Raw genomic sequence first — 15,122 nt, forward strand, 5'->3', positions numbered from 1 at the left:
TGAATGTAGTAGCATTATATGTGCCAGCTTTGGCTTCACCCTCACCTATGTTTTCTTTGTGCAAAGAGAAGACAGATTTTTACTGCTTGAAGTCAGATACATCCCACCTTGGAAAGGGAATCGTAAGGTTATTGTTATGCTTTCCAGATGAACTTCTGTGTAGCGCAATTCAGACTAGAATTATGAGATCTAATAATATTAACAGTCAAAACTGGCAAGTGTCAAGAAACCCAAGTCTGACAATCTTGGAGACATAAAATTGATAGAACCAGAGCAATATTCTGTGCAATGTCAAAACAAAAAAAGCCTTTTACTCAGACTTTATAGCTGACAGTTGCCCTTTAGTCTAGCATATTTTGTACTGATGTACAAACTGAATAGAACAAAGCTGTACATTAAGATGGACTGAAACTTCAGGGGTTGCTGGACCCCAGTGCAGTTGTATGGCCTACATAAAACTGGCCTGCCCAATTAGGTTTAAAGGGATGCCAGTCTAGCATGGCATACATTAAAATTATTATCCTTTATGAGTGGTGTATCACAGCTCCTACAGAATAAATGCATGTGTGGTTGCCAAGATCCTATGAATGTTGACGTGCACTATGAGCAAAAGGCTCTTAGTTCCATGCTTTCTTTATGATGTGATATTAGCCAGTGTATGAGCTAGACCTAAGGTTTACATTAGGGACAGGTAAGGATTTGACATTCCTCACGTACACTTAGGAATCCAACAGTGTGCTCTGATGAAAGAAAGTGGTTTATTAGAGTTGTCTGCCTTGCTCTCCTGCAACCTTGATTTAAAAGATTGTAGTTTCATTTGCTAAGGATAAAGCTGGATCAATTTGTTTTTTGTTATGCAGTACAACTAGTCCATAAGTGATTGATTCTGGCTCTTCTGCTAGAGAGAAGCAGTTTTGCTAATGTGTAAGAAGTTACAACTAAAATCTCAGGAAGATCTGACTCTTTGAAAGAATAAGTTCTAGAATTTTTGGTTCTGTGCCTAAGAAGCAGAAGCCACTGGTTTCTGTGGAATAGGACTGGGTAGCACATTATTTGGGCTGTTACTTTATATACTCCATCAAGTTTATAAAGCAAGCTCTTTATTTCTTTGTCAAGAAGAAAAAGACTGGATGTCAACTGGTAGGAAATAAAGAATTTGCTAGTCTTTCCCCATTTGCAGAAATGGGAGATAAATGCTTCAAAATCAAGAGTAGAGATTTACACGAGGATAATGGCTTGTATTCACTAAGTACAGTAACCATCCAGCCAGCACAAGGATTTACACTTGGGCAACAGGACTTTCTCTCTCTCCCCCTCTCCATGCATGGCCCCTAAATCTTTCCTGCAGGTTCCCCCACTCTCTGGAGCATATTTGGAGAGGGTGCAGAGGGGCAGAAAGTCCTGTTGCGCAAGCATAAATCCTTACGCCGGAGGGATGGTTACTTAGTGCTATATCGATACAAGCCTAAGATGATTACCTTTTCAGCAGAACCATATTTCAGTCCTCACATTTGTGGTTCATTCAATTTGGCACTTATATCACTTACTGAATGACTACATGTCTACATATTTATTTATTTGTTTGCTTGTTTTGCAGTCGTTGGACTTGGAGCAAATTAATGGGTTATTTCTCTTTCAATTTCCTCACATTGCCAAAGCAAGGGAAAACTCTCCTGGAAATAGGTTTGGCTCCCCATCAGTGTTTATAAAATATTCATCCAGCCTTCCCAGGCCTACAAGTGCTATACACACACTCTGGGAAGGCAGTTCTTGTTAACAGCCCATTAGAATCTTCTTTGAATAATTAAATAATAGTACATGTATGTCTAGTTGTTTCCTTTGTGCATGGCAGTACTAGGGCTCTAGAAGTGTACTCTTAAAGATGCAGTTCTGTACACACATTTGCCAGGGAGCATGTGCCATTGAACTCCCGTCTGAGTAGACATGCATAGAGATTATGCTATTAGTGATGGAGAAATTTCAACTGAGTTTCATGCCTTTCTGGCAGTTATTTCAGTTTAGTAGGATAAAAGCAAATGAATGGCTGCCTATTCAACATTGAAAACTGGAAATGTTCAGCAGCTAGTAGGGAAATATTTCTACCTTGAGCCTTTAAGGTGCTACAGTTATTTTAAAAAAAAAGTTAAGGGGACTGGACAAAAAACAAAACCTGTTAAATTAGGACTTATTAACACATTTAGTACCATGTGTATTGGTTTAAATAAGGAATATATGTGGTTATCTCACTACCAAAGGAAATTGTGCTCTGTATACCTATTGCTTGCTGTTCTGGCAAATAGAGGTCACCCTCCAATTATCTAGAACAACCTTGCTCTCAGACTTTGTTCCTTGCTTTTAAGCCTCAGTGTGTTGTCTTTATTTTCCTTTCCTCTTATCCTTCACAGATAGAATGACTGTATATAAAGGTCAGGACTCTTGTATTAAATAACTTGTATTGAAGAGGCTCATCGGGTACAGCTTTTCTTACCCCTCCCTAACGAGCTGTACCTGTTAAAATTCCTTCTTCAGCCCACCTATTCTAGGTACATCAGCACTGTCCTCCTTTGCATCAAATTGAAGTTTGGGTAATCAGTATGAATGCAATATATCTCTGTGAAATATAGATATGTATCTCTTTCTGCATACAGATTCTCCACCTCCCCCTTTCAGCCTATATATTTGTTGAAGCCGGCTCAGTAATAATACACTCAATTTAATTAGGCAGAGCCTCAAATTCTATGTTCTCGTCTCTGCTAATGAAAGCAGGCAGCATTTGTATCCGTGTATAGAGGTTGGGACTATGAGCGTAAGTGGAGCCCTTTACTCTGGGGAAAATCATTACTTAGTGAGGGTCTCTTGGTTTCATTTACTTTTAGCTAATCATCTAGAAAGCTGCACATCTGTGTGTTTCAGCCTGCTTTCAGTGACTCTTATACCGTAGCAATTAAACACAGTCTCACGGAACATACCAAGGCAATAAAGCCAGACATGCTGTTCTATAAATTGTGTAAGAAAAGCCTGCCTCTAGTGCACTTCATTTATCTGCATCACTGGCATCAAGGCAAATGCACAGTTCCAACAAATAATTGTCACTCCTTGCCCAAAGTTAATCCTTGCTGAAGGGTAAATTGTGCACAATAGTGGTTAGAGCACTGGATAGCAAACTTGCTCCATGACCCCCTTCTGAAACCTGATGCTGTACTGACAGGGGCTGATGGGAATTGTAGTAAACATATATATAAATCTGATGGCCACCAGGTTCAGCAAGGCTAATTTATGGACCCTTAATAGGATAGATGGACAGAAATTCAATGTTATTCCAGCATTCCAGGGACACAGTTTTATCATACAGCTACAAATGCAGGTTTAAGCAAATGACAGGTGGATGTATTAAGCATCAGGTTTTGATAGAGAAAGGCAAGCAAGCCAGTGGTTTCAGTTGACAGCACCTTCAAAACCATACCCATATTTGATTTCCTTAAAAAACAGCTGAAATACTTGGCCATGACTATCTGTTGGGACTTTAACATGGCTGAATGGCCATCGTCTTTTATGCAGCGTTCTGCTGCCAAAATAGTAACCTTAGTGGGATCTATCTTAAAATCAGATTTTTCCTTTTAGTATGTTTTCAAAGTACCCATCTCCCATGTGGGTTGCTAACGGTTGCGTTACCCAAGTGGGTTAGAAGAGGGACAGGGCTTCAAAGTCCTGAAGTCCTCATTGTGAGACAAGGAGGGTTATGGCTCAGATGCTGCTGCTTCCAGTACCACACACTGTGTGCTGGTGCAATTCCCTTAGATGGCAGCCCAAGTGTCCATTGCCCTTCACAGTATGTCTTTGTCACTCCTCATATGCAGCAAGGCTCTGCTTCTGATCAAAGGCACCCTTTATCTTTAAGCCCGCAGTGCACTCTCATTAAAGGGTTGGATTTCAAATGAGAAGCCAGTCCCCTCCTTTGCCCTTCAGTACCCAGCAGCTGAGCTTCTTTCTGTCATGTGTTTAATATTCAGAAGCAAATGAAGGAATACCTTTATCAGGATTAGGGCTAAACCCACACAACCACTCTCCAGTGCCACCCTTTGCTTCCATCTTCCCCCATCTGGCCTGTTTAGCTCTTTCTCTTCCTATTGCCACAGCAGGGAACCTGCCAGCATCTGTTAATCTAACTTCATATCCATCCAAACATGAAGCCCAAAGATTGGACCTTTTTCTGTAGCTTTATCTTGATGACAGCAGGGCTTGATTCCCCACCCCCTTTTAAAGTAAACATTCAGCAATGGTTGCCATAGGTATGCTATGCAATGCAGTAGTGCTGCCCCAAGATAATCATTTTGGTGGATCTGCTTTTTGTACTAAGTACTTTGTGTTACTGCTGTTTGACCCAGTTAAAGAAGAGTAGCTCTGGTGAACACCAGCTACATAATGGCACCTTGGGCCACAGAAAGTTCTAGGAACAGCAGGAAATAACCTTTTTGCATCTAAGGAAACACGCCAGGTGAAAGGCGGAGTACAGTTTTGAATGGTGAGTGAAATCAGAAGCTTCAGGAAGGGAGCTCTGTAACAAATCTGATTCCTAATAAAGATTAAGGGCTGGGGGTTTTCTCCACAAAAAAAGTAAAGGTTGCACCGGAAGTGAGAATTGTTCCATGGCTGTAGTCGCACCCTCATGTTCCTTCAGCCAGAAAATGTTGGCATTCTGGGCAAGGGGGTAGCCCTTTCCTGGATTTCTTTTTCAGGGCAGGGTATTTAATGCCTAGTATTCCAAAATTGCAATTTTGTGGTTGTCTAGGAGACTAGAAGAGGAATTACGTGTCTGCCTGAGCTACTGCAAACCTAGTTGTTGCAATGAAATTTTGCTGCAGCTAATGATTGCTGTCAGGACAGTACTTTGACTTGGACTCTGCATTGGCCAGGGCTCTCCTCTGAACTGAGCTTGCACACTGACAGCTTGCACCCGTCAGATGGAAGTGTTGGGAAACAGATTCCTCCTCCCAAACCACATCTACCAACCCTCCATACGGAAAATGGGACGCTGCTTGTTCACATGTCACACAAAGATCCATTTTGGATCTTTCTCAAGAGTCAGGATTTTATATTATTATTGTTATTATTATTAGTATTATTATTATTAGGCAGCACAAGAAAGGGCAGCTTCTTTAGTACATTATTCCTGAATACTAGCTTAATAATGCCAATGTTGTGTGGCCAAAAAGTGCCCCAAACCTAACAACTCTACCACTTTAATAGTACGGTAAGTGCAGAAAGGCCCTAAGAGACTCTTCCACTTTTCTCTCTGTCATATTCTATAAAGTATACATGCTAGTTTTCCTAAACTTGAGCTCCTTGGTTATATAATGCACTTTCTCTGGGTTTTTCTTCAGTGTTGTTTGACAGATCTTACGCACTTTAAAGTGGCTTTATTTCATTTGCTGTGCTTTTGCATGAAGGTATGAAATGCTATCGCTGTGGCATCTGCTGTGATGTTTATGAAGATCCTGCAATATAGATAGTATTGTTGGCTGCTTGGTGTCTTCATTTCTTTTACACCCATTACGTTGTTGGACAAAAGCAGCAGGAAGATTACCTGTATAGGGTGATGATTTTCATTGGTCTCTGATTTTATGTAGTGGTTCTTTTTTGGTGTCATGCATCTTCTGTTCAAACTCCTTCAAAGACAAAATACCATATGTGTGTCCACCTCGGTGAACCTGCAAGTGCTTGGGGTGGGGGGAGGCATATCTTGGTTCTTCTGCAGCAGGGGAGTCGTTTGTAGCCCAGACAGCTTTTGTGATTATCTCAAGTGTATTTAATTAATCTTTCGCTCCAAAACCTCATTTGTTATAGAAATTCACGAGAACGTGTGTTTTCGTTTTAACGCTGGAGTAATTTTCCAACCCCCACTCTGGTGGAGAATATCAAGCGTCTGACCCCCATGGACCCAGAGGAGGTGAAAAGCTAGATGATGAAAGAGGCACTTAAGCCAACTCATTATATATAGTGAACTTTGAGAGATGGCAAGACTGTTAACAGCAATGAAATCCTCAAGATTTAGAGCCTTGTTTGGCTTCTTGTGACTGGGAAGTCAGACTTGGGGTGAAGGAAAAGGACACTTTCAGTCATGTGTTGAGAGTTTGGAAGTGTAACAAATGAAAGCTACATTAGATAGTTTAGAATTAAAAGCGCACCAATTTGGCATTCATTTTTTTAAAAACAGGAAATTGAGAATATGGAATTTCCCCTATTGCAGCAAGTCATCAGAAACAACATGGCTTAGGGGGAAAACTTAAGTTCACAGCCTATCAGTTTTATGCAAGATCTAGGTTTAAAAGACGTACTGAACTGAGTGGAATTTGATGTGCAGTCGGGCTCCCTCTTCCCCCTGCCTTGTCTTCTCCCCCAAGGCACTATTCTGGGACTTCTTCTGAGGTATAAACCCCAACCAATTTTTTTGGGGGGGGGGGTACCGTGGAAGGGGGGAGGGAGCCCCATTGTGCAAGTGGAAGTCCTTACACAGGGCTTCTGCTGGTGGGGTTTGTTAGGTGAATCTTGCCCACTGATTTCAATTGAGCACTGTTAGCGGTTTGTTCCTTGGAAGCTATAGTTTGCCTCCCAGATACAAACTGGAATGAGGCTGGGGGGGGGAGCAAAATCTGTTTAGTCCAAATTAGTGAAGGGAGGGGAGAACTGGTATGTTGCACATTATTGAAGCATTCACGACTCCCCGTGTGAGGTGACTCCCCGTGTGAGGTTTCTTCTTGGCCCAGCTTGTGCAGATTTTTAGTTTGTCATTAAAGCTTTAGCTGATTTCACATCCCTGGGTTAGTTGACTGAAGCTTGCAGCTGTAATCTTTCCACATTACGAGAGTGACAAAAACCTAGTATTCTGTAGGATTAGATCACTAAGTGGGCTATGCTTAAAGTTCCAGCGTTAAATATTCTGATATTAATTTTTACAAAAGCAAACCAACAAAAGCCATCAAAGTGTGCAGCAGGTTTTTTAGGTAGAGCACTACCCAGTAGCTGAGCTTCTTTCTAGCATGTGTTTAAATTTCAGAAGCAATCTGTACTACAACAAACCAGCCAAGGGTTTTCAGAGACATTTTGCAGAGAGAGCAATATAACAAAGCCAAAATGGCTAGTAAGACTTTCTGCAGTCAGGAAGGTCCATTTTTATAATGTAGCCTGACCTCTGGTCTTAACCCAGACCATCTTATTTCATCTAGAATTCGCTAACAAAGAGTCCATTTACAATGTTATTAACCAAAAGCACTATTTCTCTTCCCATTCATATCCTTTTGGGGATTCAGGTCCTGACCCCCCGGGAGAATTCAGGCAAGACTAAAAAATGCCTTAAATTCCATTTTCAGCTTGCTCTGCCAAAAATCTTAAACAGATAGAGCAAGTATACAGCACTGATGCTGTAGTAAGCAGATCAGCTTAAAACTGTTCCTTATCTACAGGAACATTACAATGATTTCTAGTGGTATATATATTTTACAGCATGTGTGTGTAATTCTACAACAACTAGGGTTGTTGGGTTTTTCAACTAACACAATGTGGGGATTGGCGTGTGGGAATGGGCTTCAGTTTGAAGTCCAACCTCATCTAAAAGAAATAATTTGAAATTTGCAAGGTGTGAGAATCTGTGTGATAAGTATTTCATGTTGCTTCAGAGCTTAAAAGTAGGGGAAATGTATTATCTGCACAAAATTCTATTGTCAGAAAGCTGTCAACTGAGAAATGCCTTAGCTACAGTTCAGGGTGTGTGCTGTTAATTTAATTTTTGCTCTGCCTGGTCCACAACAAATTGGATCATTCTATTTTTCTAAGAGTTTTAAAATCTAATTGTCTGTTTAAAGGTGACTTGCCTGCTTAAGGCCAAATTCTGTCATTTTTAAGAGAATAGGATTTACCTTACTGATGCCCATTTAGCACAATATGCTTCCTGCCCAAAAATTATCAAAACCTAGTGCTTTTGAATAATATGGAAAACCTTTTGATTTGAAAGAAATGGGATAATCTTCTTCCCTTCCCTACTTTAGTATTTTAACCCTGAGCTAAGTCCCACATTATAAGAGTTCTTACTCTTATTGTTATTTATAAAATTTCTATACCGCCCTTCATCCAAAGATCACAGGGTGGTTTACAATATAAAAACAAAAAAATACATACAGTGGTGCCTCGCTAGACAAATGCCCTGTAAGATGAATTTTTCGCTTAGCGAAGAGATTTTTCGAGCAGAGGTTGCCTTGCTAGACGAATTCTTTTTGTGAAAAATTCATCTAGCGAATCACGGTTTCCCATAGGAATGCATTGAAATTCAATTAATGCGTTCCTATGGGCAAAATTTTTTTTTGAAAAATTTCAATGCATTCCTATGGGATTCGGTAGACGAATTTTTCGCAAAACGAATTGACTCGCAGAACGAATTAAATTCGTCTTGCGAGGCACCACTGTACCATAATAAGAAACAAAAAGAATAACTACCCCATGCACACTTTAAAAGGCCATAGATTGTTTAATTAACCAAAGACTTGGGAAAATAGGAACGTTTTTGCCTGGCAACTAAAGATAGGTAACGAAGGTTCCAGGTGAACCCCCTGGGGAGAGCTTTCCAGAAGCAGGAAGCCACCATAGGAAATATCAGAAATATTCAGAAGGATACATAAAGGCTATTTGTATTTATTTCTTATATTTGTTTGAAAAGCAAACACATGTTCATGAGCTAAAGCTGTGATCAGTTTACCTAGGAGTAAGGCCCAGATATATACAGGATCACATTATAAGTGCATTCACATGTGAAACTGTATTGTGGATTTTCTATAGATGTATTATTTGGCAACCCACTGAGTCTTAAAATAGCTATGTTTTAAATGTAGTAGGTTAAGAATGTTTTTTAAAAAAACCACTTAGAAGTTAAGTTCATTGTTTGTGGTTTCCACATGTCTTACTCTTAATGTTAAAAGGCTGGATTACAGTTTCTTGTTCTGCATTGTTTCTTGAAGTTTCCTATTTCAGTGTCGAGGGAGGAAAACTTTACTTGCTGTATCATACAAGTTCCTTCGTTTTGAGAAGTCGGGCCCATTCTCATGTTATCTCACAGAGATATGTATGCATTTGCTTGCTTTTCAATCCAGTTAAGCCTATATTTGCTGTCCGCAGGGGCTGGAGTGCCCTAATGCTCTCACAACCAAGAGAAGCAGTCTGTTCAGTCAGTGAATGGAACCTAAAAACAAATAGCATGTTTGTGGGCAAGTATTTGTTTTAAGCCAATGCCTCCCACTTTCTGCTGCTTTGCCCATATGTTTACAGTGCACTTGCCTACAGAAGGTTTTTGCATGCGCCTTTATTTGACGGATTCCAGGACTCTCCCACACCTGCCCACTCTGCAGCTGAATTGCATTAACTGTTGTTAGTCAAATGTGCGCCAAGGAAAGAAAGAGAAACTCAGGCTTTGTTGTCCTCTTTGCAGATTGCTTAGTTCTTTTTGCCCCTGAATTGTATGTTTTGTGTTTGTGTGTGTGTGTGTCTTGATCCACTTTGCCATATCTTGCATGCGCGCCTAGCTTCAGGGAATGACAAAGCCAAAGAACTGGAAAATATAAATACTTTTCAAAATGTAGTTTTTACACTTCCTTCTCCCAGTTGTAATCTCTCCAACAACCATCAGCCCTACTACCATTGTGGCCACCACCACCACCACCGAAGCTACTACTATCACAACCACCACAGAAGCTACCACCACAACCACGACAACAACAGAAGCTCCAACCACTACAGAAGCTCCAACCACCACAGAAGCTCCAACCACCACAGAAGCAGCCATCACCACAATTATTGCTAGCACAATAGGTATCCCAGTAGAGGATTCTGGTACTGTGTTTTCATCTTTCCTTTTCTATTAGTCATCCAATCCATACCTGGATCTTGTCAGGTTTTTTTGAAGCCTGTAATACAGGCTTAACATCAAGGTATGGTTGCTTTTAAAACCATCCAACACGTAGAGTTTCTCCGTGCTGTGATAAAAGATTAGCAGCAAATGAAAAGTAATCCTTGAATTGTGCATTCAGGGTCTCAGTATGTTGCCGTGATAAAGTTACTTTAGATTAATTTGCTCTTCAGAGAGACAGGTCAGCCTTGTTTATGCACATGTATAACACAAGAGTTTTCCTTGCTTTCTGTAGGCTAGGAGAAGCAGGTACAGCAAATATACTATAACAAAACTTAGTGGGCTAAATTGGCTGTCATCCCTACAATGTAGTAAAAGCAGTGTTTGCATTAATTAATGCATCTGTTTCATTATGGGACTTGGCGAATACCATATGATGCTTTTTAGTGTTAAAAAATATATATCTTTGCCTAAGAGAACTGCTTCTTAGGGCTGCTGCAGAGAGATCATGTAGGTCCCTACCAACAAATTATGTGCACATCCAAACTTTCATCTTAGGTGGGAGGAAACACCATGCAAATATCACCATGCAAATATTTTTAAATGTGAAAAACCTTTAAATGAAGTAAAATTGAAAAGCAAAGAGAACTTGATTTTGTTGCCCTGTATGAAAAATGCAACATGTGTCAAACTTACTGGCACAGATTTTTAACCAAGTCCACATCTACTGCATATAAATACATCAATCTGAAATAGGAACACATCCAGAAAAAGGTCTCTGACTGCACTGAGGCACAATGCCTCATTTTGCTTAGCCACTTAAAAAAACAACCATGTAGTATCTCATGTTTGCAGTAAATTTATACTCCTGAAGAGAAGTTAAAGCAAACTCAAGTAGTTCTGATTAAGCCCAGCTTCAAATTTCTTGCATGCATGAAGTCTCATTGCAGTCAATGGGAATGTTCATGTATATTCTAAGCATAGGCATATGAACTTGGTGCCTGGCTTGCAATTTATTGATGCAAGGATTTCTCAGCTGTGGCTCAAAACTAAATGTTGCATGAATGAGCATGCAGTGGTAATTGATGGATCAAGATATGAAATTATAGACATTTTTAAAACTGAACTGTTATTGTTAGAAATAGCTTTTTGTAAAGACGTAAAGTCATAAAGTGGCTGTATTTACTGTTGAAGAATGTGCTCTCATGTCAAAGATATATTGAACTGTTTTCACTTTATCATGTTATAATAAGTACGGTAATAGAACAATTCTCTGCGTGTCTATTCAGAAGTAAGTCCCACTGAGTTCAATGGAACTTACTCCAACTGAATTCAGTGGGACTTACTCGCAGGTAAGTATGTATAGACTTGAAGCCTAATGCAATAGCCAGAGTTTCTAAACTAATGGATTGAAGCCAGTTAAACTGATGTTGTCACAAACTAACTTGAGCTAAAAACAGCTAATTCTGTTACCCACTATCCAGAATGGTGACAAGAACATTTTGCTTTCCAGTATTTCCTCGGTTTTAAAACAGTGAAAATTGGCAATGAATTTCACCTTGGTTTGGTGCAATGTTGAAGCAGATCATCATTAATAAACCTCTGCCTGTCTAGTTACGTAGACCATCGGGAGCTGCTATGTGGGATTTCTATAATCCTGCAAAGTAGAAATCTGCATAAGGGCTGGGAACGTAACCTTCTGCACTGCACTGTAAGAATTAGGCAGCTGAGTTGACCCTGCCCTGTAGAGTGTTGCTTTTGACAGGCAAGTGGCTCAATAATTTGTGGCACTAAAATTCCAAAGGTGATTTGTACTCTTATGGATACGATGTCCATCTTGGGCCATTATCCTGCTTCCAAGATAATTTGGCAGAAAGATTGATGTCTGTATCCTTGGCCATTTTGAAAATGTTGTACCTCTCAATTTGATGATGCAACGACAACCTTCACCAACCTGGTGCCCTCTAGATGTTTTGGACTACAACTCCCTCACCTTTGGTAATAGTCCAAAACATCTATGGTAGGGAGCACCAGGTTGATCAAGGCTGCACTAGAGAATGGCTATGTCTGAAGAGAGTATTAGCATGGGCATATATCCAGATGTACATTTTTATATGTAATTTATATGCATACCTTGCTGTTTCAAAGGATATATTTAGATATACCAAAAAAAAGTTATTCTCTTTACTAAAGTGACATATGAATTGAAATGGCTTTGCAATGTTTTTTGTTTGTGTTATGTGAGGTACAGTAATTTTGAAGCATCCACAATCTGTTGTGTGCTATACCTGGTGGGGGTGGGCAGAAGGAGCGTGCTCTGCATTTGCTTAGGGTTGCCAGACTCATTAGAAGACAGGACTTCTGTGCCTTTAATTGCCCTGCTCTCTTTTGAGTCTGGAAACCTTAAAGAGAAACCAGCAGACCCTTTGTTTAATTTCCAAACAAAGTGTCTGATGGTTTCTCTTTAAGGTTTCCAGACTCAAAAGAGAGCAGGGCAATTAAAGGCACAGAAGTCCTGTCCTCTATTGAGTCTGGCAATCCTACATTTGCTTCTAAGGATAACAATTAATTTAAGTCTGGGCATGCAGTTAGAATGCATCTCTCTGTTCATAATCCAGTTTACTAACCTCTGTTCTAACCTGTTCGCCAGCTGGTGGTGCAAAGCAGCCTATCTGGGATGTAAAAGCTTCACCTAACAGTAACTGGGCAAACATCACCTGGAACCACACGTTTGATCCTGAAACTGAGTTTGTGGTTGAGTATATCAACAGTAAGCATTGGGAGCTCGAGAATTCTGCAGGGTCCTTAATGTCACCAGAGATTCTGTCATCTCTCAGAGGTTTAATGGACCTTTCATGCAATGTTCATTATAGTGTAACTAATTGTACTGCTTAATTTGTGCATGGAGGGTTTTTTGGGGGGTGGTGGAACCAAACGCATGGCATTTAACTTGTCCTCCTGATTATATTGACACTGTGTTTTATGTTGCTGTCCTCTTAAACACAATGACTGCCGTCTCCTTTCAGTGGAGGATTCAGAATAACACATCCTAAAAGGGACCTGCTTTTTAAAAAACACTGCCCTAAGTGAATCTGTGATGGCTGTAAGTGCTGTAGAATGAAGCAAGCAGAAATAGATACAAAAATCTATAGATCCCATCTATAGCAAATAATTTGGGGGTTAATAGTAATGGTCACATTTTGTTTTAGTTGGAGATTTATAATTAGTTATCTACATACATTTTGTTTTCAAGTCGTTCATACCTCACTCTACTTCCTGCTGGCATGCTACCTGCAGTTTTTAAGTAGTTATGTGCTGGCCAAAGAATTAAACATTGAATGTCAACCTTATAGCTTTGGGGGCAAGTTATATATGTGCCCTAGACATGCTTTCCTTGGTTTTTAGTTTGCTGGGCCAAGTCCTGTTCTAGGTGTCGGTTCCATAAAATTATTAATACAGTATTGTGTTTAGTTCTTTTAAATTAAGTAATCAAGAACTGACCCTTTAGGAAATTGCATCTAGCATGATTAAATTGTAAGCAGTCAATGTAACACCCATTGTGTGGATATGATTTGGAGGATTCCTGTGTATTCCACTCGGCTGGCTGCTGTATTGTCACAGAGTGGGGAAGGGAATCTTCTTTTCTTTGGGAAGCTTCTCATGCTTCCAGTTTTGGAGTACTTTGATAAATTAGGTTTGTCAAAACCAGCTGCTTGGATTTTCTTTAAAGGACTCCAGTGATTTCAATTCTCAGGCCTGGTGCTCTCATTAACCTAACCATTGCTAGCAGATTCATACACTTCTGTGACATTGCCGGTTAGGGACTTCCATGCCTAACGATTTGCTAAGGTTAAGTTAACACAGCATCCAAGCACTTCCAAAACTCCTGAAGTATTGGAATAGTTGCAATTTCATAGGATACCCACACTGGAGTTTGCAAACAGGGTTCTTTTTATTCACTTTATGTTTGAATGCTTTTAGCAGTGTACCTTTAATATAATTTAGCATTGTGATCTGTGTGCATGCTCTTAATAAGAGTTTAGAAGTGACTTTTTCGACATCTTTTGCAAAATGTGTTGCGGTTAATTCAGAAAAGGCAATTCTAATGCATCAAAAGCATGCTGCCAGAGAAAGAGTTGCTGTTGTTATTGATTCGACACATCTGGCACTTGTGAGTTGCAAAAGGCCTATGCCAGTCGCTTTCTGTTCCAAGTCAGAATTTCCCAGAGATGGCTGTACAAAGTCTTCCCTCTTTTTCTGTTTTTGTTTTTTTTTCACTTCTAGTTTTATGCAAAATCGCTGAACCAGTAATGTGATAAGCTTCCATCTGGTTCCTGGCTGCCTTACGATGCCAAAGCAGGTGCTCCGTTAGTTTAAATGATGTCTGGAAAATATAATTCTCCTACGTACAAGTGGAGTGAGCTTCTGTAAATGAGCCCTTCAACTTTGAACTGATGGTGCCAGAAACTCTGGGTGTTCACTCTGTGTTAGTCAGTGGTGTCATCAGCAGGGACATGTGTCGAGTCAGTAGCTGGACCTGGCGTTAGTGATGTTTGCCTACACAGTAATCTGCATTTCCTGCTAGCTGCCTTTGATATGAAGTTTCTGTTTCTCAGGTAACAAAACAGTGAAATCTTCCCCTGCCAAAGGCTTTCTGGAGCTGGTTGACCTGACTCCTGGGGAGAAGTACATAGTGCGGGTTTTTCTCAAGGGGAATGATACTATCAGCTCGAACGTAACCTTTCAGACAAGTCCAGGTGAGATGGGGTTCAGCCCCACAATGTGCTGCATTTTGGAGGCACATTCCATTCCAAGCCTTACTGCCTTTGCGTGCTGCTGCAGATGGAGGAATTATGCCATGCACGGAGAAAATGTCATCCATCTCTTCACTGACAATGTGCACTCTGCCCTTATTATACAAGTACCAAAGTGAAATATATCCTCTCTTAACGAGGTTCTTTAGACTGTGTTCTGCTAAAACAAACACAGGGGGGGGGAATCTTGGCATAACTTTTTTTAATGAAACAATCTTGTTTTTGGAAGATATCTATAAAAAAGGCAGAGGCTCTTGGTTTTCCATCTAGACTTAATAATAAACACTATTGTTAAGGAAAATGCTACAGGCTATGTGTTTGCTATCTGCGCATTCATGTTTCCCTTTGTGTGCGTGTGCACTGCTCATTATCATGCTGCCAGCTGTTGCATGAGCACATGTGAATTTGTGATTGGCTTT

At 40.2% G+C, this 15,122-nt stretch overlaps 1 protein-coding gene across 6 annotated transcripts in view; it reads left to right on the plus strand.

Moving 5' to 3' along the window:
- The window catches only part of NFASC (neurofascin), a 197,675-nt gene that overhangs the window by 149,645 nt on the left and 32,908 nt on the right, over window positions 1–15,122 (plus strand). Inside the window, exons 27-29 of one of the 6 annotated variants that reach the window (XM_035122043.2) lie at window positions 9,646–9,873; window positions 12,540–12,659; window positions 14,506–14,646. The exons of the other annotated variants lie outside the window; for them this stretch is intronic. Coding sequence (XP_034977934.1) covers window positions 9,646–9,873; window positions 12,540–12,659; window positions 14,506–14,646 — 489 coding nt within the window. The remainder of the gene's footprint in view (window positions 1–9,645; window positions 9,874–12,539; window positions 12,660–14,505; window positions 14,647–15,122) is intronic. 6 annotated transcript variants of the gene reach the window in all.

This window comes from Zootoca vivipara, chromosome 7, assembly GCF_963506605.1.
Source record: "Zootoca vivipara chromosome 7, rZooViv1.1, whole genome shotgun sequence".
Classification (NCBI taxonomy): Eukaryota; Metazoa; Chordata; class Lepidosauria; order Squamata; family Lacertidae; genus Zootoca; species Zootoca vivipara.